At 36.3% G+C, this 27,264-nt stretch overlaps 1 protein-coding gene across 4 annotated transcripts in view; it reads right to left on the bottom strand.

Annotated features, from left to right (window-relative positions):
- The window catches only part of IPO7 (importin 7), a 49,069-nt gene extending 22,059 nt beyond the window's left edge, over nucleotides 1–27,010 (bottom strand). For 2 of the 4 annotated variants that reach the window (XR_014175022.1, XM_081948766.1), the window contains exons 1-12: nucleotides 26,757–27,010; nucleotides 11,070–11,151; nucleotides 7,828–7,981; nucleotides 7,335–7,493; nucleotides 5,345–5,501; nucleotides 5,071–5,160; nucleotides 4,273–4,367; nucleotides 4,076–4,160; nucleotides 2,201–2,335; nucleotides 1,862–1,961; nucleotides 1,472–1,548; nucleotides 441–557 (exon numbers count right to left, since the gene is read on the bottom strand). Coding sequence is in view for 3 of the 4 variants with exons in the window: in XM_081948766.1 (XP_081804892.1) it covers nucleotides 441–557; nucleotides 1,472–1,548; nucleotides 1,862–1,961; nucleotides 2,201–2,335; nucleotides 4,076–4,160; nucleotides 4,273–4,367; nucleotides 5,071–5,160; nucleotides 5,345–5,501; nucleotides 7,335–7,493; nucleotides 7,828–7,981; nucleotides 11,070–11,151; nucleotides 26,757–26,912 (1,407 nt within the window). In the remaining variant the exon portion in view is untranslated. The remainder of the gene's footprint in view (nucleotides 1–440; nucleotides 558–1,471; nucleotides 1,549–1,861; nucleotides 1,962–2,200; nucleotides 2,336–4,075; nucleotides 4,161–4,272; nucleotides 4,368–5,070; nucleotides 5,161–5,344; nucleotides 5,502–7,334; nucleotides 7,494–7,827; nucleotides 7,982–11,069; nucleotides 11,152–26,756) is intronic. The other 2 variants (XM_081948764.1, XM_081948765.1) reach the window with 2 other exon arrangements.
- Between the last annotated feature and the right edge of the window lie 254 nt (nucleotides 27,011–27,264).

Consider the following 27,264-nt stretch of genomic DNA (forward strand, 5'->3'; position numbering starts at 1 on the left):
TATGATTTAAATCGAGTTAAATCAATCCATTTGACTTAGTGACTTAAATCGTGATTTACATCGACTTGATTTAAATAAAATCCACCCTGCGATTAATTCCTTTGAATTAGAAAATATGCCCCATTGATCATGTGGTGTGTTTGGAAAGTGTAGCTGCTTCATTAAGTACAAACCTTCCGCTACCAGTTTCAGGAAGACAAACACTTTAGATTATGTGTTGGATATATTCCAACACATAATCTTAATATGTGTATGCAGGTTGAGCAGACTTAAGTTACTGAACCCATTGCCCACTGTAAAAAAAGGGCCATAGAAAAATATTCTAAGGCCATCATGACTGAAATAGTCATTAAACAACCAGTCATAAGTCAGACTACCTGTAGTGAAAATAAGGCAGAAGAATCTTAAGACATTTAAAGAATCAACAAAATTCTACTTACTTTCAGAAGTATTTCAGCCAAAGAACCAATCATATGCAATGCTCCATCTTTTTTACGAGGATCTGCATTTGGCTCTGTGAGGATTTGGTAGCAAAAGCCCATTGTTTTTTGCAGGACCTAATATGAGAGTCAAATAAATGCCCAGATACATTTCATTAAACAATTATATCAATCAATCCAAAGGTTCAACCAATATTCTGAGTTGAGTAACTCCTATTGCCAAAGATATTATCTGCCTATGTATAATTTTTCTAAATATTGTGCATGAAAATTGCTTAAATGTAATAAAGATACCAGGATTAAAACTGCATTTAGGGAATTCAGTTAAAGTGAAATTCTACTGACTGCAGGAGCTAATTATTAACAAGAAAAATCTAAATCTAAAATCTAAATCTAAAATCCTTAAGACGCATTCTGATTTTTTTCAAAGCTATAAAAATACTGAACACAGATCTAGCCCCATCATCTCCATGATGGAATGGATTCTCAGGTAAGAGGAGTAAGAGGCAATTCAGTTCAGATAATTTGCGTGACAGAGGGTAAAGACAGCTCCTCCTTAATAGTTCTCAAAAAAAATCATGCTTGATGGTAAGATTTTTTTCATAGATGTGGAATAATAAAAAACCCAGCTGGAAGATTCACATGTCTTTCCTAGTTTTGGAGGCTGCCATGCTTTGAGTCAGAACCTGACACAGTAACAACGCCAATGGTACAATCACTGCATCTTACATGAATCAGCTGGGACTTCAATGTTAGGGAGGTGGTGAGAGGCAGTCAGCAAATCTGAATTCTTGCACTCGTGTGCCATATTCTGACAACAAACTAATGAATATAGTGCAAGCATGCAGATTGGAAACTTTGCTTGTCACAAGTTTTTATGGAAAGTAGCTGTGTGTGCTACCTGGAAAAGCCCATGATGCCCACAAGAGATACTTCTTCAAAATCTTCTACAAGTAAAGTATCCAACAGTCTACATATGAGATTTTGAAAGAACTTTTTTTGGGATTTAAGGTAATCTTTATGGAAAATACCTCTTTCCTTTTACCACACGCCGTAAACAACAATGTTTGTGCAGCAGTTGTGGGGGAAATGAAGTCTTCAAACACATCTATTAAAAGAAACAATTTGCATTATTTGCCTTTTAAAATATTCAGAAATCAATGCAAAACAAAAAGCAAAATCAGACATAAAGGATTTTTGTAATCACCAAGAATCACTAGAAATTTCCATTCTGAACTTCCATAAAGCATTTTAAACATTTTTAAACTTTTATTTGGAGAATTATGGATATAAATGTCTCAAAACTATAAAATGCATTAATGTTTCTATATTTTTAGAAAGTGTAAGTCAAAATATTGCATATTAATATTATTTTAACTGGAAAAACTCTCTGAAAATTTAGTCAGTTCTGAATCACTTACCAAATTTCATACGTATATATTCGTAAGGGTCTTCCTGCCACAACTCTTCATCCGCATCTGTATAGCACATCAATGGGAAGATAACATCTTGGATAATTCCCTGCAAATAAAAATTATTTGTTTTGATAGGCTGCTCTCAATTTTTTTTAAAAATGGGGAGAGGCTTCCAATATCAAATAAATTTACAAATATCAATGGTCAAATCAAATGTAAAACTCATCAACACAAGTTAAAACTCAGTCAAATTCTGCTACAGCAGAGCTTCAGGGGAAAAAAGTCATAACTTATTATTTAGCTATGCAGGCTTCATTCCAAAAAACCCCAGGAAAAACAACTTACTTGAATATGAGGTTTCAGATTTTTCCAAGTAACTGCATGTGATACCCCTTGATTGATATAGTTCAAAGTCTGCTGTAGAACTCTCGGAGCCATATACTGCTTTTCTTTATATTGATATAACACTTTCAGCAAAACCTAAGAAAATGGACTGATTAGTTGTTTTTAAAGATTTAAACTGTTTTCCAAAATGTGTTAGATAGCAGCTTTCCACACAGCTAAGATAGAATGAGTGTGTAGCATGTGATCAGTGGCAAACCGTGAGTGTTTGCTGAAAGTGGCAGAAAGGAAAAAGAAAAAGAAGCTAGCTACATATAACAGCATTTTCTTGCCCGCTTATGAGTGGTGGGTACCGGATCCCGTTGCAACTGGTACTTCCACATGAGCGCGCGCACGCACCACGCGCACATGTGCGTCTTACCATCCAGCAATGCCTCCACGACACTCCAGTTGCTCGGTGGAGTGTTGCACAGGCACTGTACGTGCCATGTGCGTGCGCGGAAGCACTGAAGGGTTTAAAGACAGGTAAGGAGCATGGGCGGGCGGGCCCTCCGGAGCACCATACTGGGACTGTACCCGGCGCTCTGGGTAGGCTCTGGTACGCCCGTACCAAGGGCATACCGCCTGCAACCCACCACTGCCGCTTATATGCTAGAAAAGTGGATATTAAACATGCCAGAAGAAACATAATAGCAAGTGAAATAAGATTTGGTGACTTAAGAAATGTATGCGATTAAAAAGAAGAGGCAGGGTCCACAATAAATGAGGGTTGAATGAATGTGACCAAGTACAAAGTAAATAAATTAAGGGGCAGGAAAAAATAAAAAAGGCTTATGACTGGATGGAGATGAGACCCTGAAAAGAAGACAAGTTTGAAAAACTTGGGCAATGCATGAAAAGCTGTATGGATATGGTGGAAAACTAGGATGATTTATAGATATAACTAGCAGTGTTCCAATATCTCAGGGGTTGCCACAAAGAAGAGGGAGTCAAACTATTCTCCAAGGCACTTGAGGGTAGAACAAGAAGCAATGGGTAGAAACTAATCAAGGAGAGAAGCAACTTAGAGGGAGTCAGGAGAAATTTCCTGACAGTTAGAACAATTAATCAGTGGAATAGCTTGCCTCCAGAAGTTGTGAATGTCCCAACACCGGAAGTCTTTAAGAAGATGTTGGATAGCCATTTGTCTGAAACGGTATAGGGTTTCCTGCCTAGGCAGGGGGTTGGACTAGAAACCTCCAAGGTCCCTTCCAACTCTGCTATTGTATTGTATTGTACTGTATTGTGTATATATATAAAGGTATGGAGAAAAGTATAATGAGTGGTTATTGGTGTGAATACATTTCAATCAGAATAGAGCTAGAAGGGACTTTGGATTTCTTCTAGTCCAAATATTTCAACTATATTTTCTCATTTCATTCTTTGGATTACTATTTCTTACTCTTTTCTGTGCAACAGCTTATCCTAAAATGAGATAGAGTGAAATTATGTTATATACAAATGAACTGTCTTTAGTATGAAGCAATGCTTTATGTACTGCAAGGTGATACATACAGAGAAGGAAAGATGGCAAAGTGTATGCAAAGTCTAATTGCTTGGAATGCCAGGAATTTGGCCTCAGGGAGCTTGAAACTGACTCATATAGATCAACATTAAAATGCTTCTTTTATCAACTGAGGCAGATTTTAATCCCTTTGAAGAAATTGTTCTCTCTAGGAAGTAATAAATTCTATTTGGCAAAAAGAAACAGAGACTAGCGATTTTATTTCAAACATTTTCTACTTAAGTTTAAATGATTTTTAATTTTTAAACAAAAAAAATGATAGTAAGAATCAGTTAATTCTCAATCAAACCCAAATTATAAAGAAAAAATCCTACCTGTTGTATACCAACAGCAAATGCCTTTAAAAAAACTTCAGCAAATTCATTGTATTCCTTGGAAACATTACCAGGGCTTCCATACCTATTGCAATATTAGTAAAAAAACAACAACACTGTAATATATTATGTACAGGTAACAAAAAAGAAAACATCTAGAATACTTAAAAATGAATCTTGAGGAGGAGAAATGTTACCTTTCAAAAAGTCTGGCTAAGATGTGGAGTGCCCACTTCTTACATTTCCACCATGGCAATTCAGGCCTATCATCTTCATCCACCTGGAGGGTTTCCTTTTGAAGCCAAATTAAAATTTATAGTATTAATTTATAATGTAATATGCTTCTGGGTTTTTATTTTAAAGTCTAATTAAACTGGGGAGAGCCATCTTTTGATGGGTAGGAATCACCTTTAAAATTATGGGGGATGGATGACAGTTACAATCAACAGAGAAATGTCACAAAATCAGCAGATCTTGTCTTGCATCTCTACAGGATAAAAGTTTATTTTATTTGTATATGCTCCATAGATGTAGCTTGGGGCATTTTTTAAAAAAAAATTAGGATCATATTAAGATTACAATTTTTAAGTTTCCCACCACAAAAATGTGGGAAAAATTCCTGTCAGTTTTTAACTTTTGGAGGAAACCTTGAAGTTGAGAAAAGGGAGATTGGGGTCATAGGATGCTCATCCCTTACTATAAATATGTTTACTCTCTTATCAACAAAAGATTTAGAATGGCAAGATACCAAGAGAAATAACAAAAGGGCCCGCAAGTTTTATTTTTGAATTTTCAAAAGTCCAAGGGACATGCTTGTAAAAAAGGAAGAGAAATCTATAAATGTAACTAGAATCCCATTCTCCAAAATTTACATCATCTATAGATAAAAATAATACGGCTGTGTATATCATTTATTTGTACACTCGGTCATACAACCAACTCACATACAACGTCATACACATAAAACACATAGTCCGTATAAAGTAAATACTTACAGCTGGTACATCTCGGTCGACAACTGTCTTCAAAATTTCTATCCATTCTGCTAGGTTTTGCTGATTGATCAACTCCAGGGGTAATGTGTACTATTGAGAAAAATTATGAGCAAAGCAATTTATGATTATAAATTAAGCAAATATATAAACAACCTGAAAAAATCCACTCAATATTTAATTTCTTAAATTATCCACTTTCGTGACTAAGCATCAATATATAATTGTTCCAATCAGTATGTAAAGATTAAAACAACTTAACTGTAAAAGGACAAACCTGAACAAGAGCATAAAATATTTTGAAGATCTGTTTTTGGATAAGGACAGACTGATCAGATGGATCAGAAAGGAGCTGGATGAAACGATCTTTCAGAACAGGCAAGAAGTGTTGCATTGCTGCTATCAATGGAGTCCTCTCTTCTGGTTTTTTATATCTTTGAAAAATAGTTAAGAGCTGATTTTAGAAAAAAAATCTATTAGATCCACTACTGATTATAAATGAAGAAATTTTATCCTATCTCCAAAGAAAGTACTGCATAGGAAACATATAAACCTCTACCTTGTTAATTTATCTGGATATACATTGTTATCATAATTACGTACGTCTTTCCTTTTTAAATGCATGACAGAAAATAATAATAAGAAAACTATGTGCACTGCAATCCCATAAATGCAGTTTATCCAAGGCATCTTTTGTAGCCTCCACTGTAGGTGCAGACATTAGTCTGCGTCAATTTTTTCATTGTTATTGGGTGTCAATTTAAGGAATGAAATGGGTACCTTAAATTAATCCCACACACAATTTTCCTTCTGTCAATTTAGGGGTATCTTAATGGATGAGAAAAAGTTTGAGCATATACAATTTCACACTTTAAGGTTTTCATTTATAGCTGATATTCTTTAAGAAAAATGTTTCTGCAAAACACGAGCAGTCTCTAGAATTAGACTTACTTCAACTCAGTTCAGCACACTTTCCGCGCTGCAAAATAATCAAACTTTTAAAATAACCTGACATAATTCCTTAACTGAGAATGGTTTAGATACTTCTTAAAGACATAATTTTTCATAACAATATTTCGTTAAAAATAGTGCAAGTTAATATGGGAGAAATTTTTGAAATAATTTAAAGAGGAAGCATCATCACAGAATATTTTCACAGACAAAAATCCAAATTGGTTACACAGATGTTAATACTTTGAAAGCATTAAAAAAAAAGAGAGAGAAAACACTGTAAAAAATTAACTCTTCTTAATTAAAAAAAACACAAGGACAGTAATATATTCATATATAAGTACAAATAATTAGAAGTGTAGCATAGTGTTTCTTAAATTTGGCAACTTTAAGATTTGTTGACACCAAGTCCCAGAAATACCACATATTGTGAGTTGAAATCCACACACCTAAAAGTTGTCAAATTGAGAAACACTGATGTAGCATTTCAGTAATATCTGCAAAAGAGGCAAGCATACATATATTTTAGTAGGCATATTCTATCTCAGCTCTAAAACTCCAAATTACCAATAGATAACAGCAAAGAGATATAAACCAAAATATCTCTCTGCCGCCATCTAGCAGTTTGCTGAACTTCTGCAGCAGATGCACAGGTAGTTTTCAGGTTACAATGGCAAGTGGGACTGAATTTCTCTTATTAAGCATGTCATCATATGACTTGTTCACTTAGTGACAATTCCTATTGCCTGTTAATTGGGGACTATGCAGGTTGTTCAGCTCGGAACTAACCACAACATGAGACAAATATGGAATCCAAAAGTGCTTGCTTATATCATTGTAACTGCATCCCAGGTAATCAGGGTGAGAACAATGGGCAGAGAGGTGGCTGCTGTGAGTGCTACAGAATACCTGTGTGTGCGCGCACACACACACAAAGAGATCCCCATCCCACACAGGACCTCCTTGGGACAAAAAACAGCAATGGCAGGAGCAACTTGCTTCCTCCTGCCGGCTTCCCGGCTTGCTTGTGGAAAGTTGGCAGGCACGATTGCAAACAATGATTACATGATTAAGCAAGGACTATCTGTATCGCATGTTTAAGTCTACAATTGTAGAAGACATTCCTTATGAAAAAGTCATTTCTCCTGTATCTCAAAAGGTAAACAGACAATCCGTCAAATCCAATCATAAATTCAATTTCATGTTTTATTCAGACTAGAAGGTTATACAACTCTAATGTATAAAAAACAGTAATGTGAATTACAAATAAAGCATGCCAATATGTATATATATGTACATAACACATGATAACTTACTCATAGTTCTTTACAAGTTGATAAAGACAAAGGAGTATTCCAAGCCAACAGGCACTATTATCAGACTGGAGATAAAATCCAATTTTCTCAACAACAGCAGTCCAACGAGTGGGATAATCATGCTTGATAATATGATGAATGCAAGTAGTAAGCTGTACTCTGGAACATATGAGATATTTCATGAATAATATTGCTATTTTGAGTTTCTATACATTAATAGATTAATGTTTGAAATAGATGTAAATAAAATGTGAGGATTTGAGAGCACCAAGGAGTTTGCTTAAACGTCAGCGTTTTAATACAGTAGAATACAATAGGCATTATCTTCTGTCAATTACACTGTGTAATGCCCAAAATGGGATAGGAATATCCCTATCCCAATATAAATTTAAGAGCATAGTATCAGCATTATGCTTTCTAGTACAACTGAAAATACTCCAATTAAGTATGAATTTGAAACAAAAATACTTTGTGACCATAACTTTAAATATACCTGATCAGTTCAGGAGAATGAATAATAGCTTCTACAATATTCTCTCGAATACAATGTCTATCTTCTTCTGGTATTGAGTAAGGCGGGTTATCCCCTGGAGTAATTCCCCGGTCAGGCCAATACTGGGTTATCATATTCTTCAAGTATATAACACCTGTCAAATAACAGTATTAAGATGCCCTAAAATTGTATTATAATTCATCTATAATAATCTAGTAGACATAACTATTAGGTCACAACCAGCACACAAGCAGAACACAGAACTTTATAAAGTACTCCTCCTGTATAATTTTGTCCTAAAATTTGCCACTTCTTTATTTTTAAAAAAAATGGAAGAAAAGTGAGCTATTTGCATATTGCGGAATAGGAACCTTATCTACTGCAATCACTTATGCTACGACAGCCTATGTGTTGTGGTAGATTAAATCCCTAGACATCAAACTAAGTATCAGTCATTACTCTCATCTCACAGACTATCAGACTATAAAATGCCTATGCATGATACTATGAATTTTTGCAAAGAAAAATGGATATGAGAATATTTGTCACAGAACTTAAGGTCACACATTATTTATTTATTTATTTATTTAACTTTCAAACTTTATGACTGGAATACTCAACCTGGTATGTATGGTACCTATCAGTACAACTAATATCAACATTAGGGAACTAGAATTAAGCTGAAGGAGGCTGAATTACCAAAATGTCTTGATAGGAGAAAATATTAATGTATTAAGAAGTCCAATTAATAAACTCGAAGCAAGATTTTAGTAAGAATTTAATTTCAACAAACATCCAGGATTTGCTTTTCCAATATATGCAAAAATATTATACCCGATATTGATAGCCATACCAGTCTATGTTTACTCCTCAATGGAATCATAACATAGTATTTTCCTTAAAATACTTCAGTTGATAAAATTTCCATCTAAATGCATAAGGCATGTATTACATGACTAGATACCTAATTGTATTCGACAGTATTGATATTCAAGTAAGCAAGATTAATAATGTATGTTTCTCAGACATAGTAGTTGGAAAAGTTTATTGTTATCCAGTACACAATTTAAATCAGTAAATACTTTTATGTCTTTTTCAAAATGTGGAATTGCAAAGAAAGATGAGATGACCTCTTTATATATATATATATATATATATATATATATATATATATATATATATATATATATATATATATATATATATATATATATATATATATATATATATATATATATATATATATATACATACATACATACATACATACATACATACATACATACATACATACATACATATATATATATATATATATGCTGGTTTTGTTGTATTCGGGTCTTTTCCCGTGTAAGGTTGAGATTGTCTTTGCAACGTTTCGGCAGGATCACACCTGCCATCTTCAAGCTGTGGGCTTAAAATGGGAATGGAGCTGCAGTCTTTCTGTAAGTCTTGGTGGGAGGGGATGGGGTGGTGGCTTTGTTTCAGTAAGTGGAATGATTGGTTGTGTGGTTGTATCATGATTGGTAGATTGGTGCTGATTGGTGCAGGTTGTGTGTGCATTGTTGTTTTGTATTTTAACGGCTTGGGTGGTGGGTGGTGTTCGTTTGTTGGCTAGGGCTGGTTTCCAGATGTTTGGTAGGCGGGAGGTATCATCACGTTTGTTCATGCTGTGGGGGTGTTTCTCTATTTCGATGGCTTCCATGATTATTCTCTTGTGGAGGTGTTCTGTTTTGGAGATTAACCTGGCTCCTTCAAAGTTGATTTCGTGTCCTGTAGCTTTAAGGTGCTGGAAAAGGGAAGAAGTTTTTTCTTTTTTATTTACTGCATTTTTGTGTTCTGTGATGCGTGCATTTATTCTCCTGTTTGTTTGTCCTATGTATATTGCTGGGCAGATTTTGCATGGTATTTCGTAGACTCCTTGGTTTTCTAGCTGGATTTTGTCTTTGGGGTTTCTTAAGATGTTGGCTATTTTTTGGTCAGTGGTGAAGGCTGTCCTGATATTGTGCTTGTGGAGAATTTTGCTGATTTTATCTGTGGTGCCTTTGATGTAAGGGAGGAGGGCGATGCCATTTTCCTGTTCTGTATCTTGGTTTTTTGGGGGAGTCTCCTTTTGGATTAGGTTGGTGATTGTTTTTCTTTGGAAGCTACAGGACACGAAATCAACTTTGAAGGAGCCAGGTTAATCTCCAAAACAGAACACCTCCACAAGAGAATAATCATGGAAGCCATCGAAATAGAGAAACACCCCCACAGCATGAACAAACGTGATGATACCTCCCGCCTACCAAACATCTGGAAACCAGCCCTAGCCAACAAACGAACACCACCCACCACCCAAGCCGTTAAAATACAAAACAACAATGCACACACAACCTGCACCAATCAGCACCAATCTACCAATCATGATACAACCACACAACCAATCATTCCACTTACTGAAACAAAGCCACCACCCCATCCCCTCCCACCAAGACTTACAGAAAGACGGCAGCTCCGTTCCCATTTTAAGCCCACAGCTTGAAGATGGCAGGTGTGATCCTGCCGAAACGTTGCAAAGACAATCTCAACCTTACACGGGAAAAGACCCGAATACAACAAAACCAGCATACCTACACCCGTGAAAATCTACGAAAACAAATATATATATATATATATATATATATATATATATATATGTATGTATGTATGTATGTATGTATGTATGTATGTATGTATGTATATATATATATATATATATATATATATATATATATATATATATATATATATATATATATATATATATGTGTGTGTGTGTCTCCCTTTATTTATTTATCAGTACAAATACAACACAAACATATATATATATATGGGTCTTTTCCCGTGTAAGGTTGAGATTGACTTTGCAACGTTTCGGCAGGATCTCACCTGCCATCTTCAAGCGTGGGCTCAACAATCTCAACCTTACATGGGAAAAGACCCGAATACAACAAAACCAGCATATATATATATATATATACTGTCATGTAATCAAAAATTCTGAGGGATGTTTTTGTACAAAAATAATCATATCCACTCTAGCAAACTATTTTAAGCACAAGGATTATTCTCCCGACCCAGATTTCAGAGACCATCCTGTTCCTGTTTATGTAGTATTACTCCACATTAAAATCTACTTTTCATTATTTCATTTTGCTACTCAGTCACTTATTAATAGCGCTAAATATTTATACTATAAAAAGTGATGAACTGTTACTTGCCTGCCTGTCTCACTGGTAAATCCAGTTGTTCTGACATAGTGATTTGAAGGAGAGTTGAAACGAAGTTCATTGATTTATGAGCCTATAAGCAAAATATAAAAATTGTCAGATGCTTACAATTTTAGAAAGCATTACAAAAAAGGTTTTTTAACCTTTTAAGATCCACATTTTAGGGAAATGTGCATAGACGTTAATTACCCTCCTATTCCATTAGCTTAGAGGCCCCCATCATTCAATGCCTACTAGTTCCTTTGGGGGGGGGGGAAGTCTTCCCATTCCATTCCTCTTACAATGTTGCATAATCTCAGTCAATCAGACAGCTATCAGCAGAGCTTTGCTTTTTATGCTGCTCAGGCAGTGGAAGAAAAAACCATCCTTGACTTAGACTGGATTTAAGGGTGCCTATTTAAGAAAACAAAAGGCCATTGTTTCACCTTTAACCTTCACTATATTCACAATTAGGAAGGTCAATATAACACAACTGCCGTTTTTTTTTTTCACCTATCCAATGAATAGTCAACAGCCACTGTGAGAATGGGTTTAAAAGTGTTGTCATTTTGCTATGCTAACCACAAACATGTAGCAATGAGTGTAAGATAAGAGACACCAAAATATGACCATTATTTGCCAAACAGTTGCCCATATTGGAGCTTTTCTAATAATTTTCATCTGGAAAGAACAAAGTTGAAGATGTAAAAAATGTATTAGTGCTTTAAAAGAGGCCATCTGATTACTTCATGAAATATTAAGGTGTATTACGTATCCAAGAATGAGTTGCTTTTCATATTAATATTTAACTACGAAGATTAGAAAAGTCAACATTAAAAAAGGCAGCAAAAAGAATACAGGTAATCCTCAATTTACAACAGTTCATTTACTGACCGTTCAAAGGTACTACGGCACTGTAAAAAGTAACTTATGACTGTTTTTCACACTTATGATCATTGCAGCATCCCCATAGTGATGTGATCAAGATTCAGATGCTTGACAACTGACTCATATTTATGACGGTTGCAACGCCCCTAGATCATGGGCTCGCCTTTTGAAACCTTCTGACAAGCAAAATCAATGGGGAAGCCAGATGAACTTAGTAATTGTGTTACTAACTCAATAACTACAATGATTCACTTAACAGCTGTGGCAAGAAAGGTTGTAAATTGGGGCAAAGTTCACTTAACAAATGTCTTGCTTAGCAGCATACAGTAAATTTTGGGCTCAATTGTGGTCATAAGTCGAGGACTACCTGTAGAGAGGTTTTCCATACCTCTTGCTACCACTTCTTGTTCTAGAAAAAGAAAACCTGGAAAGAAACCATCTCAAGAACCCCTCTTGCATCCGGGTGGAGTCAGGATGACTGAACAGAACTGAACCTTCAGTTTGGCTGCAGAAGGCCTGAGTGTTACTGGTTGCATGGGACAGGGGAGATAAAGTGCTCCAAAGTGACCTGAAGACCCACTGAAATAAATGAACTGAAAGTGATCTGAGGAAGAGGGGGAATCATGATTCAGAGAAAGATCAAAGTAAATGACATATTGCAATCTGATTGTCAGCCACGTGTTATTGATACCTTGCTTAACTAACACAGAAGGGGGGACGTATAGCTAGTTATATAAACATGTAGACATAGGTATAACACATTAGAAGCAGTGGTGGGATTCAAAAAAATTTACTACCGGTCTGTCGGCATGGCTTGGTGGGTGTGGCGTGGCAGGGGAAGGATACTGTAAAATCTCCATTCCCACTCCGCTCCAGGGGAAGGTTACTGCAAAATCCCAATTTCCTCCCAATCAGCTGGACTCAGGAGGCAGAGAATAGATGGGGGCAGGGCCAGTCAGAGGTGGTATTTTCCGGTTCTTTGAACTACTCAAAATTTCTGCTACCGGTTCTCCAGAACTGGTCAAACCTGCTGAATACCACCTCTGATTAGAAGGATATGGTTAATTTAGAAAAAATTGGCTTGAGTAACAATAAATCAATGCTGCACTCCTTTTATGACCAATGTAGATAAGAGAGTGCACTGGCAGAGAAAATGACATAATTAGCTTTGCATGGATGAAAATGAAACTAAGTTTGTATGTATCTGATGTTATGAATAAAATAGGGGAAAATCTCAAGACGATACTTCTATGCTGAGTATTTGATCATTTTCTGAAAAGCGAAGACATGTGACGTGTGCTGTGGGATCTGAATAATTTAAGAACATAATCTTGTGTATAGAAAAGCATGACGAAGCTTCCTCAACCTGAGCAACCTTCTGCTGCATAAACGTTACTCTCAGAAGTAAATAAGAGCTGTCAGTTCTGTAATGTGAAGTCTGGACATATGGAGGACCCTTCAATTGTAGGATATTGTTTTAGACCAATGTTTCTCAACTTTACCAACTTTAACATTGAAAGTTTAACTTTAAGATGTTAAGGTTGGCCGGGGAACTGAAGTCCATACATTTTTGTTGAGAGGATAAGAAACACACTGCTCCAGGCACATACATTACAGAATAAAGAAGTTGCCTGCTTTCTTATGATGGCTTCAAATGACCACTCAGAAAGATCAAGAAATATAGTGCTATATTAAAATACAGCATTTAATCTGAATCCCTAATCCTAAAATATTGTTTTGTGTCAATCACACATCTGGCCACACACCTCATTACTCTTAGGCAAGAGTAAAGTGCAATGAAAGAGTTGATAATTATGAATGTTCTAGAACTTAAATCAGATTGTTTCTAAATTTATACATTATAAATTAGGGTAGTTAAGCCAATTATATAGGAAGATTGGTAATAATTGACTGAGCAAGAACATGATTAGCCATGCCTTAATCTAGATGGACTGTGTGGTATTGTGAACTAGTGGGTAAAAAAGTGGAAGACAATAGGGAAAAAATAAAGGAAAGGGTTTTTTTTAAAAAAAAAATTATTTTAAAACAAACAAAAACACACACAAAACATAAAAACCATCCTCCAGTTACATACAGTATGTCGATTGGTGACAAAGCTTTTGCGCTTCCTCACAAGTCTTCACTTGCAATTTATATAGAATCTCATATCAATCTAATATATATGTATACAATTATTATCATTGTTAAACATTCATTTGACTATAACTATTATTACATCCTTTTATGTGAGATATTCTAAATTTAAAATAAATTTATATTATGGCGTTTCATTACTTCATCCTAAAACCATCCAATATTATATTCTATATAAAAATGTTTATCTTTAGTTACAAAACTTTTGAGTATCCTCTCCATAGTCCTCACAATTTGTATGAAATTTCATATTATCAATCTAGTATATATATATATATGAAATAGTGATTTGAAGGAGTCTTAACCACTAAGCCACGGGTTCTCTTCCTTATCAGTTGAGCCAGGGAAATAAGTATATATTTGTGTTGCCTTCCTCCCATATTTAGGCATACCAGGGGTTGTAACACAAATATATATATATATATACACATTATTATTGTTAATCATTTATTTGACTATAACTATTATTACTTCATTTTATGCATAATGTTCTAAATTTAACTAAATTTTAATTAGTTTTTATTATAACATTTCACTACATCATCCTGTATCCTTTCAATAGTAGTGCAATCTTATATCTCTTGCCATTTGTAATATTTGTGTTCTGACTGCTTTCTTGGTAGATCTTTTATGGACTTCTCTTGGCAACTTGTTTTTCATTGCACATCTTGTAAAGACTCAAAACTCTCCATCTGTTCCTTCCATCAACTTCCCATTGGTTATCACCGATGCTTCTGCCAAAATTTCTCTCATTACTTCTGCCAAATGTTCTCTCTTTTCTTCTTGTTTTGGAATCTGAGGTAAAGTTCCATTTGGAATCTGACGTAAAGTTCCAATCTGTCAATCTCCCATTTCAATATTCCACTCCTGTCATTTCCAACCACACTCAATCTGCTGTCAATATCAGCAATTTTCTTATCTTTGTTCATCTTTTTCTTCAATTTTTTGAACTCTGTCCTCAAATTTCATTTGGTAAATATTCTCAATTTTTTCATCTTTTTTTCTGTTTTTTGTTCTATATTCTCCATTCTCTTTTCAATGCTCTGTGTTCTTGTATTTTTTGAATTTCTTGCATAATCATTTGCAATGTTAATTACTTTTCTTTTTCATGTTGCGCCATTCCTCCAGATAGTAAATACTGCCACTATAGCATCCAAAACTTTTTTTATTAAATTCCAAACAAGTTCACTGCAATCTTTCAAGTCAAGGCTTTCTTTTCACTCCAGTCCAGCTACTGATAGTACCCCTGAGGAGCACCTGTATAAACAATCTGTGCTCTTCCCGCTATCATTTTCAATAAACAAGCTCAGAAACCTTGAAATGTAGATCAAATGTTCAAAGAGAAAAAAGAAAAACAATGTTTCCAAGCCTCCAAGCGGCAGTGTTACTTCTTTTTCCTCTCCTTTTCCTCCCCTCTTTATATTCCAAACTTAAAGAGAAAGGTTCTTAGAAAAACAATCCAATAGTGCGTTGAAAAAAGAAAAAGGAAATCTTAATCAATAAGTATTTTAAAAAAAGAAAAATAGAAGAAGAAAAACCAGACCAGTTTAAAAAGTAAAATTAAAGATAACGCACTAAGTTTGACTCAGGCTTAATCTTGTTGCTTAACCTCTTCTGTCTTCAATTTTAATTTTACTTTTGATCTTTTTGGTTCTCTCCTCTAATAATAAAATTTATCTCACCAATTTGACACACTTTCTTTCCCACTTTCCTTCCGTTTTGGAGCTGTTCCAACTTTCAGCAGCTCCAATGGCTGCTTCTCTGTGGCCGGAAAAAAGAGCTTCTCCTGGATCTACCAGGGACTTTGCGATGTCCCTGGGATCAGCAGGATGTGCCCTTCTCTATCTCTATCTACGGGATGGTTTGGGTCCAAAAGGACTGTCCAGCAGCAGAGATATCGATGGCGATCTTGGAGCTCCAAAATTGCACGTCATATCGTTGCAACATCAGCCCCGCCTTCCTCGCACCAAGGTTTTGAAGAGGCAAATTTTTAAAAAAAGTTTTCCACTCTGCAGACGTCCCAAAATTGGCCCGCTTTTTGCAAAAACGGACCCATTGTTGTTGTTGTTTTTAAAGGGCATGAATAGCCTTTAAGAAGCTTGTAGAGTGCTCCTGGCGGGAGGGAAACGAGCAAAAAAACAGCCCATTTTTCGCTCATTTCTGTCCTCCCCAGACCCCAGGAGCAGTCTGCAAGACTCCTAAAGGCTATGCACAGCCATTTTGATGAAGAGGCGGGGTTTCAGGAGGCAAAAAATGCTGTATTCAGTGTATAAGACACACCCAGATTTTCAGCCTCTTTTTTGAGGGAAAAAGGTGCGTCTTATACTCCGAAAAATATGGTATCTCACAGTTGAAAATAAGAATCTGAAAACCGAGTAGGAAGCAATCCTCTGGAATGAGAGAATGGGATTATCTATAACACAGCTGGGTGAGAGACAAGTGGAAAATAGAGGAGAGTAGACAAGGAAAGTGGATAAAATTAAGTTATTTCTATTTTCAGGATTGATGGTTTGGAATATGTGAGAAGACTTGGGTGCAGTTATCATGTTGGTATCTACTGTGATTAGGATGCTGTTAGCTATTATTGGGTTGGCTGTGAGAGGAGAAATAAGTAACAAAGAAATACGGAAGGAAGGGAAGGTCTAAAAAATAACTATTAACTATCACTTCTAGCACCTCCTCCCTTCATTATCATGCACATATAAATCAGCAAAACCTAACCTAATGCAAACATCATTTTCTAAAGAGAAATTATTGTGCCATCCTAACTTTAAAATCACTTTCAACCAGCATATTGAGAAATTACTGCCATTCACTATAAGGTGAGAACGTCGCCAAACAAAGCTGAGTCATTTTGCAGCTATTATACATTCAAGATGTTTGGACATAACATACTACTCAGTAGTGACTCATTTTTATGCCTGTCAATAAAAAATAACCAGAAAGAAATAGGCATGTCAAAGAGAAAACTATTTCACAGTCTTGTTTGACAGCATAATCTAATCTTGGTTCAAATATAATGGAGTAATGTCATTATTACATTGATACAACTTTGACAAAAATATGGGCAACTAATCTTGAAATAATTCTCTTATTCTTTTTCACTCAGGAGTCATTCATCATCTGATATGTATTGATTTTTTAATAAATCCATTTATCATAGAGAAATTATTTATTTTAGATCTAAGTAAATCATTACTCTTCTTCAATATGTTGCTTTACTCAAGATAAGCAATGCTTATAATTGGCAACATTGCTCTTATAAAACTAAATATGCAAAATTTGAGGAAATATATATACAACATTATGCTATCTATGAGTTCAATATATATTTGTTTATTATATACTAAGTTCCACCAAGTTCAAGCTATAAAATGGTTAATCGCCTATATTTTCAACGACAGTAAGTTTCAAAGCCAGAAATATATCACCTTCTTATACATAAAGATGTGAAACATCAGTTTAAGAAGCAGAAAGCTAAGACAAGGGAAGAAAATGGAAATCTGAGATATCTTTTTATTTCTAGATATTCCCTCTGCCCCTCCCCACGTTGTACTGTTTATTTTCCTGATTTACTTTAAGAAAAATGATTTTAAAATACTGTAGTTCACCTCTGACATGACTCAACTTTCATCAGAAGGCAATCCATTTGCCATTCTGAGTATATCAGTTGATTTAAAACCTGCTCATTTAAACTGCCTTGTATAAACATGACATAAACTTTTGCTGTGCAAATAGTTCCAAGCTCAGCAAGTTTTACTGAGTGTGGAACAAAAGGTCTCTGAATTCCAAAATGTTGTCCCAAAGTAGGATATAATGTTATATCAATTGCTCCAGCATCCCACCGTGCACATTGACCAAAAGAAAAAGAAAAACAGGTCACATTCCTGGTGATATCTGAGGGGAGAAGATAGTGGAAATCATCAAGAGCAGTGAAAACATGCATTCAAATTTCAAACTTATTTGAAGGACTAATAGGTAGGTAACTAAGTCTATTGCTACTATTATTATTATTTTGTACAGGAAAGTTTGAGTTAAATGTAACATTGTTGTCTTTATATTCTCTGTGTATGTTGTGCTTTATCAAGCAGACTACCAAATGCAAAATTGGACACTGTGTATGTATATTAAAAACAAGCCTCAACCAAAGCCAGAAAAGTATTTCTCCATTACGTTGTTCCTGAGTATGTCGAAATGAAGGTATTTTTATTGCTTCATTTCTGGTGTGTTCTGAGGCTGTTTGTGAAGGCAGAGGTTGCAGACAAATATGTTTAACTGTTGCTTCTACGGCATGGTTCAGAATTTTTAAAAAACATTATCCCCTTGATTAAATACTTTTTTCTGCCTGGGGGACAAGACATATTCAACATAGAAACACCAATCCAGGTTTTGTGACTCTAAGATGAAGAACAAGAAAGCTAGGGGCTTGTTTCAAGAGGTTTTTTAAAAAAAGAATTCCTTAGGACAGAAGACACAAAATAATAGTACTGTTGAATTGGAACAGAGGACAGTCAAAATGTTACAAGAGAACATTCCAAATGTCGCAATAAAATTTCAGAATTATTTTGTGCATACTCTAATATTTTTCAGTTCAACTAAACTTATTTCCTAGATGTATATAGTTGCTCATCTCAGATAAGAGATTTGTGTAAGCTAAAACAATTCAAACAATAAAATTTATAATAAATAAAACAAAGCAAAAATGGACACCAATGATAAACCAATCAACAGCAAATACATTTACCTCAGTGGGTGAACCGTTCATAACTTTCATGTGGTTGTAGTTAGTTTAACATTGGAAGGGAATGGTGTCCCTGAGAAGCACTTCTATGGAAAAGACATGCTTCCTAGATCCTTAGAGATGACACTTTTTAATCAACAGGACTCCTTCTGTCAAACCTCATGGGACACAGATAACTGAAGAGGGATGGTCCCTTAAATAAGGCACCTCCATGTTGTAAAGGGCTTTATAATAAACAACAAGTGAATATGAATATGAATAGTATCTGGAAAAAACTGGGTGACACTGCAGCTTGGGAAATAAAGGCTTAAGATCATTATGGGCACACCCATAATTGCTCGTGCCACTGCATTCTGGGCTAACTGCAGTTTCTAGATGCTCTTCAAGGGCAATTCCATGTAGAGCATAATGTCGTACTCCAATTGGGAAATAACCAAAGCAATGGGTACCACTGATATACAACACAAGAGTTTTACAAAAGCCTTCCTGGTCATAGCTGCCACTTGTTCTCTGAACAGAAGCTACAAGTCCAGTCCCCAAATGTACACTGAATCTATCTAAGAGAATGTAATCCCATCCAGAATTAGGGATGGGAAATGAGATCTAAGAGACGAAAAATCCAGACCCGCATAGTCTTTCTCAAGTTTTAGTTGAAGCCTATTCTTCCCCATACAGCCTTGAATGTAAGCAACTTATTGGGGGAAATGATTATATTCACATGTAGAATTAAAACCTTCTTTTCCAAAATCTGGATTTTTAGATCATAATATGCATAGATGTTAATACCCTAAACTCCTCCTCTCTCCATTTCCAAATTTTAATAAGAAAGCAATATTAATCACTGTTTCTGTTGTACTGGAATCTGAGATAAACACCAATTGCTCCTAAATATACTAGGGTTCAAAATCAGATTTAAATTATGTTTTGAAGTTGGCTTATAGAAACTGATTTGATAGGAACTAATCAAAGATATACTGAGAAACTATGGTTAATTGTGAATACCTACTTAACTTTGCCACTTGCACAAAAGGAAAAATGAAGCGGGGGGAAAAGAGATTAAAAATTACATACCAAATAATCTGCCTTATTTAAGCCAATTTTTTTAGTCAGAAGTGTGATAGATTAACAGTCACAGAAATAAATGAAATATTACACACACACACACACACACACACACACACAGACACACACACTTGATAATGGAGCACGCCCCATACTACCCATCAAGCACTAAGCTAATGCATAGCCGATCTATAGAAGACAATGCAAAATTCAGTTCAGAAAATAGCCGTAATAATTATGTGACCATTTTTAATAAAACTACTTATACTGCAATATTATTTATTCAATTCAATTTAGGCACCGCCCAACTGATAACTAATATCAGAAAATCCAATACTAACCAAAAACAAGATGCTATCTTCATACAACATACATACAAAAAGAACAGGCACATTCAACAAGGGGTACCACCCACTCACCTTGCTTACCGAAAAGTGAAGCAGGGATTTTATTATTCTAAACAGAGATCATATTACTATAATACATATAGAAAGTTGTTCATATTAATGAACAAGGATTCTCTCACCATCTTTATGTAACAATCACTAGCTGTGTAAACATTTACCAATTTGTACCCCAAATGTGGTATGCATCAAAGGAGGTGGGTTTATTCAAGTTGGACCATCTAGTTCACATAATCTCAACAAATTTCTTCCCTTCTTTAGAACTCATTACATTGCAACAGCCCACCTTACCATATCAACAGGCATTCATTTCCTTGATCGATCAAAGCATATGATACTATTTATGTTATTTCTGTTGTAATTTTCCCTGGGAGGAAGGTTCAAGGCAAAGAAGCCAATCTAGATAACCACTTAAATATTTTGATATGTCTACGTGGTGTGTGTGGATGTAACCAGTATGTACCACATGTTTGTGGTAACCAGGCTAAGCAACTCAACTGTGCATGAAAACATGGGAACTGGGATGTAGAAAAATGGCAGAGGGTGCTCTTGACTGATGAATCAAAATTTGAAATATTTGGATGTAGGAGGCAGTTTGTTCACCAAAAGGCCAGAGAACGGTGCAATAACAAGTGTCTGTAGACAACAGTGAAGAATGGTGGAGGTTTCTTACAAATTTGGGGCTGCATTTCTGCAAAGGGAGTTGTAGATTTGGTCAGGATCAAAGTTGTCATCAATGCTGAGAAATACGGGCAGATACTTATCCATCATGCCATACCATGAGGGAGACGTGTGATTGGCCTCAAATTTATTCTGCAGCAGGACAACAGCCCTAAACATATAGCCAATGTCATTAAGAATTATCTTCAACATAAAGAACAAGTCCTAGAAAAAATGGTTTGCGCCCCACCCCCACGAACCCTGATCTCAACATCATCGAGTCTGTTTGGACATGAAGAGACAGAAGGATTTGAGGCAGCCTATATCCACAGAAGATATATTAGTTCTCCAAGATGTTTGGAACAACCTTGAAGAAACCTTGCCGAGTGCCTTAAAAATTGTACCTAGAAGAATTAATGCTATTTTGAAGGCAAGGACAGTCACACCAAATATTGATTTGATTTTGAATTCTCTTCTGTTCATTTACTTTCTCTTTTTTAATTGACAAAGTATTAACATTTCTATTTCTGAAAATAAATTTACAGTATTTTTGCACAACTGCCTAATTCTTTTGCACTGTACTGCTCATACAGATACCAGTATATCCTGTATCCTTGTTAATGCTCCTATTTGATTAAAATAGGTAGACACATTTGCATAAATAAATACATAAATGTGTGGCATGTTATTTCTGGAAAACTGCATTGCTAGGATCTTTAAATTATATCAGGTAGTAGATAATATCAATGTTTTAATAATTTTCTAGATTAAAAGATAAATACCATTTGTCATTTACCACTAACTGGCAGTATTTACAATCAGAACATTTACTAATATCTTTATCTGGAGATTTTCAGCCTGGTACACATTTGGAAGGCCAAAATGCCTAAAACATTATTTATAAATACCTGTTATCAAAACATTAATTTGACATACAAACATAAAAGAATGGCATAAAGTACTGATTTTTTAAAATAAATAACAGAGAACTTTTTTACTCCAACGTTAAAAATGTACTTGGATCTTACTATTTACTTTAAACATCTATCTCAGATTTAGTGGACCCTACCGTGTTTATACAGAAAATGAACAAGTAAATTACTGTCTTGTTGGGGATGCAACAAATAACTCTTTTTGCAATGTCTTAATGTTAATTTTTGGATGCATATATTTTTAAATTACAGTATGTGGAATCAGACAGCTAGACAACAGAAATGGATTCTATGTGACCTTATTGTTACCAAAAGACTAATTCTTCAGCATTGGAGACCTCAATTACCCCATGGATTGAAGACTGACACAAATGAGTTTCCTACACATTTAAATTACGTATGGACAATGACAATAAAATATAGTGAAAGAAAATTTACTTCATCTGGTAAGTGTATATTGTAAATAAACAAGGTAGAGAAAGCAAGCTGAGCATTTCTGGAATTCTTTCTAAACCCTTAATAGCTCTGCATAACTAGGAGTGAGTAAGGAAGCAGGCTTAGAATGAACTGATCAATGTAGGGATTGGGGAATTTAAATTATATGCAGCACCAAGTGGATCAAACCCATTTTAATGTGATTTTTTTTTCTCTCCAGCTTCTCTGCCATACCAAATTTGGGTCCCTTCTGTTCTCTCTTTCCATTATTCTATGTGTTTCCAATATTCTATTAAGTTGGAAAGAACTTTTCTTTCTTTTTCATCCTAGTATTTTTTCAGAATGGTCTGCTTTTTTCAGATCAACCAAGTGTTTATCTATTGGTTGTGACAGGAAGTGACCCACTGGCTTGCAACTGAAACTGATGTCATGGGCTGACACAAGTGATTGGCCCAAAGTCACCCAGCTGTCTTTCATGTCTAAGGTGGGACCAGAAAGTCTCCTAGTTTCTAGCCTGGTGCATTAACCATTATACCAAATTGACTCTTGCCGAGTTGGAAAAAACAAGAATTTAAAATGAATGCAAAATATAACAAGAATGAAAAATTAAATAAATATGAGTACCTTTTTCATAAAACGTTAAAAATACTGACAATTCTTTATAATTTTATTCAGAAAAGGCAGGCTATAATATACATTAAAAATGCTGTAAAATTGTTACTCTTATTTTTCAAAACTTATCATGTTCCCTGTACTTAACCGAAGTATTGTAATGGATTTTATGTACACTGGGTATGACAAATAATCAAATTAAGCGTGTTTTCAGATCACATCAGCAATTAGCATTTCTGTGCTCAAAGTCTTCCTTTAAATTATATACTATTAGTTTTCTATTTCTCTCATGTCACTATAGGATGTCTTGATCTCCATGTATGTATGTATGTATAGCAAGGATAGTATTTTTTCCACTGAAAAAGAAAATGATTTCTGAGTTTATCAAGAAAATCTGAATTTAATTCAGTTTTTGAACATAAAGTATAAAATAAAAAAATCAGAGGATACTATTCTTTTGTGTGCTATTATCTTCTAGTACATTATATTCCTTAACATAGGAATATAGAATATCAACCACCTGGCTCCATTACAATTCTATCACCTGCAAGAATAAACCAAACAATTCAAAAATAGCACTAAAATAATATCATTGTTGCAAAGATAAGCTTTTTCCAGCCTTCTCCAGGTGCATCACTGAACGAAGCTCCAGGAGGCGAAGGCTTATTTATTATAATAGTACAATACCATAAAATATGATTATGTATGTATACGTATACGTATATATTCCATTTAAAAAATAAGAATAAAGAAAAGCAAATCTCATGGATTCCCTCTATCGAATACCTACAGTAAAATGTTAATCATAGATAATTTGTTAGTAAATCTTCAACAAATAAAGGTAGAACCTATCTACAATCTTTTTGATGTCACTGGCAGATTTTTCCACCACCAAAGAGCTCATACAATTGTTCATGAGGCAAACATTTGCTGCTTGGTTTTATGGAAGTGCATCCCACAATATGCTTTCTTAATAATCAGGATACCAAGTGTGAAATAATATATAACCTAAAAGAATATTTCACTGCAAAAATAGAGCATTAGTGACATCTAGAAAACACTGCAAACCAGAATTGTAAAAAACTTTTGACATATTCATGAATGAGAATGCACTTGTCAATCACATGTGCACATAAAAGTTTCATCCACTGGTTGTGTGGCATTAGGTCCAAACAAGTATTTTGGCTTGTTTTTCTCTTAAGAAGCCATAATCACATGTCATGCTTTATTCTGTTAATGGTTTGGTTCAAACTGTTCGGAGACAAATAAATCAAAACTTCAGATTCAAATATGTTACAAAGTACGGAAACCTATTGCCTTGCAAACGTCGCTGAAATGCAAATTCCATAAGCCACAGCAATTTTGGCCTACAATAAGAGGTATTGGGACTTGGCAGTTCATTAATATGTGGAGGATCACACGTTTCCCTACATTAAACAAAAGCTTAGACAATCATCTTAGCTGCTTAGGCAAGTAGGAGACAAATGGCACACCAGCATGTTGTTTAAGTAAGGCAATTCTCATTTTTACAATTTCCCAATATACAAATTATCTCAATATTTCTGATGTAACAATACTACTTCATTACTTTATCAGATTTTTTTGCTCATGAAAATTAAAGCTGCACCCTTTTTGGTATTTGTGCTAAGAATGATTATAATTTGTAATTAATAACATAGAACTTTGGTGAATATGTGTGTGTCTATGTGTGTATGTAAGTGTGTGTGTGTCTATATGTATGTATATATGTATATATGTATGTATGTATGTATGTATGTGTATATGTATATATGTACACACACACACACACACAGTTTCCAGTAGCAAGCACACATGAGGACCTATTTTAGACAAAATACCTTAATCTCTTCTAAACCATGGGAACAGTAGAACCCAAAGAAGCATAGTAAATTACCTAAGAACCACAGTGGACCTTCCCATTATTTGATACTTAAGATAAGCTGCAATCAATAAAGCATGGTCAACACCAACTTTACTTCAAGCTTCAACATTCACACCAAACATCCTTCATACATTAAAATGCATATGAAAGATGGTTCACTTGACTTAATCTGATCAAATTTAGCAGTATAATTCTTATCATTTATTTTATAGATTTATACACCACCCATCTCTGAGTGACTCTGGATGGTTTACAAACGAAAGCTAAAAACCATTAAAAAAACAGCATTTGGAACACCCAGGACTGGCTACCACTCGTAGATCCTCATGCAGCATAATAAAGAATTACACATAATTTGGGTAATAAACAGGATTTGTAAGGTCCTTCATACTTCACCCAATGTTTTTTCCTACTTTGATCTTTATCCTGGCTGGTGTTTCATGTGTGTTATTGATTTCTGGTTTTATGCTTATATACTTTTCTTTTAATACATTTAGACTCCCAGAGTCATCTTGAATGGGTGGCCATAAACTGAAATAATAAAGTACCCATTTTAGAGAGCTTGAATATCCTGGCTATATTATATGTTTAAAGATTTGGATTAGAAAACAGCAAAAAAAAAATTAAGATACCATTCTTTAGCAAAAGCTAGGCATTTCAATCAGTTCACTTATACCAAATACACACTGATTCTTCATACTTGTGGGGCTTTCCATTGAATCATAATGATGTAAGTTGCATGTTGCCTGGCTGCTTCAGGACTGCAAAATGTTGAAAAACAAACATGGTTTAAAATAGGATGCCAATTTTAATATGCCATTCAGACTACTTCCACGAGGTATCTTGCCTTTTAAAATCTGTTTCCCAATTAGCTTATTACATACAAATTTTGATTGAAAACTTGGGCATAACACTGTGGAACTATACGAAGCCGGTTTGAAACGCACTTTTCGGTTCACAAACGTGCACCCTTATAAAAAAATTAAAGTTTGTGCTGTGCCATTCATGAAAACGAAATACGGGCTACTTCATTCTGAAAGGTGTCTTCAGCAGCCGTCTTCTTTTTCCCGCCGCTAAATTTAACCTTAAACAGCAAAGTTTGCCTCCATATAAGGAAGAAGGACACCCTCGGTCTCCTGCACTAGAAAGCCTTCTGCCGTCAATTTCAGACAGGACCCGTTTGAAATTTTTCTCGCTGCTATCATGAGCAAAGCGACTCTGGCTCCTGCCCACAAGGCATGGCAGAAGGCGGGCAAGGGCCGGGCACACTGACGAGCTTCCCCAGATGAGGACGGAGCTGCCACGTGCCCGAAGACAATGCTTGAGGGAGCGGGAAATGGCCTGACATTAGGCTCGATCGCGGGAGAGGCCTTCTTCCCTTCCGCCCCAAAACCGCGCTTCGCCACACGGCCTGGCTTCCCTCGCCCCGTCCACGCTCTTGCCGCCGCCGCCGCCGCCGCCTCCTTTCCTCTTCCTGCCCACGTTTCACTCTGGGAAAGGCGGCTCCGTCAGGCCCACTCCTGGGCCGCTCCAGGTGCGTGTGCACGTGCGTAAATAGCAAGGCGACCGGCGACAACCTGGCCCAAGTTTTCAATCTTGAGCCTGGGCTCCTTTCCTCTAGGTTGGAGGTGACCTCCCGGGTGCCACCGAGTGATCCCTCCTCGCCTGTCCGGAGCCCATCGCGGACCTGCTTCTCCTCCCCTCCTCCCCCGTCGCCAACTCCAGTGCAGGGAGACCATTCGGCATTCGCAAGCCCGATTTCCCTTCACCCCGCCTACGCCTGGACCCCAATTCGTGGCCACGAGCGGTGTCCCCGACTCGCAAGCCACCCCCCGCCGGCCTTGTCGCCGAGACTGCTTCTCCTGTTTGCCGCGCTCCCAGGCCGCGCCGCCGCCGCCGCCTTCTCACCTCGTTCAGCTGCCTCTCGGCGGCCTCCCGCAGCGTAGAGTCCATGGTGCCCCGCAGGGCCTCGATGATGGTGTTGGGGTCCATGGCGGTGCGGTCGAGGCCGAGACGGGCAACGCGGACGAGATCTGGGGCGGCAGCGCCGTTCGATGCGCACATGGACCCGCCGCTCTACAGCGGCAGCCGGCGGCGCGAAAGGAGGAGAGAAGCGCCAAGGCCCCGGATAGAGCTACTCGCCGCCTCTGCGAGGCCGACGCCTTCCGCTCGGCTCTTGCCGCCTTTGACAGGCATCACGGGAATTGTAGTTCTGGAGGGCGGGAGAGGACGAAAGCGGCATCAAATGCCACCCCCACCCCCTTCTTGGAGCCCTCTGCTGTGCAAGATAGGACGAGGTGGGTTCGGGGAAGGAGGGAGGGGGAGAAGATTCTGTCGCCACCCATTAAAAATTGGCTACAGTAGTCAAACGGGGGGGGGAAATAAATCGCAACAACATCCACATATCTGGACCAAT

This window comes from Natrix helvetica (assembly GCF_964273705.1).
Source record: "Natrix helvetica genome assembly, chromosome: 1".
NCBI classification, from domain to species: domain Eukaryota; kingdom Metazoa; phylum Chordata; class Lepidosauria; order Squamata; family Natricidae; genus Natrix; species Natrix helvetica.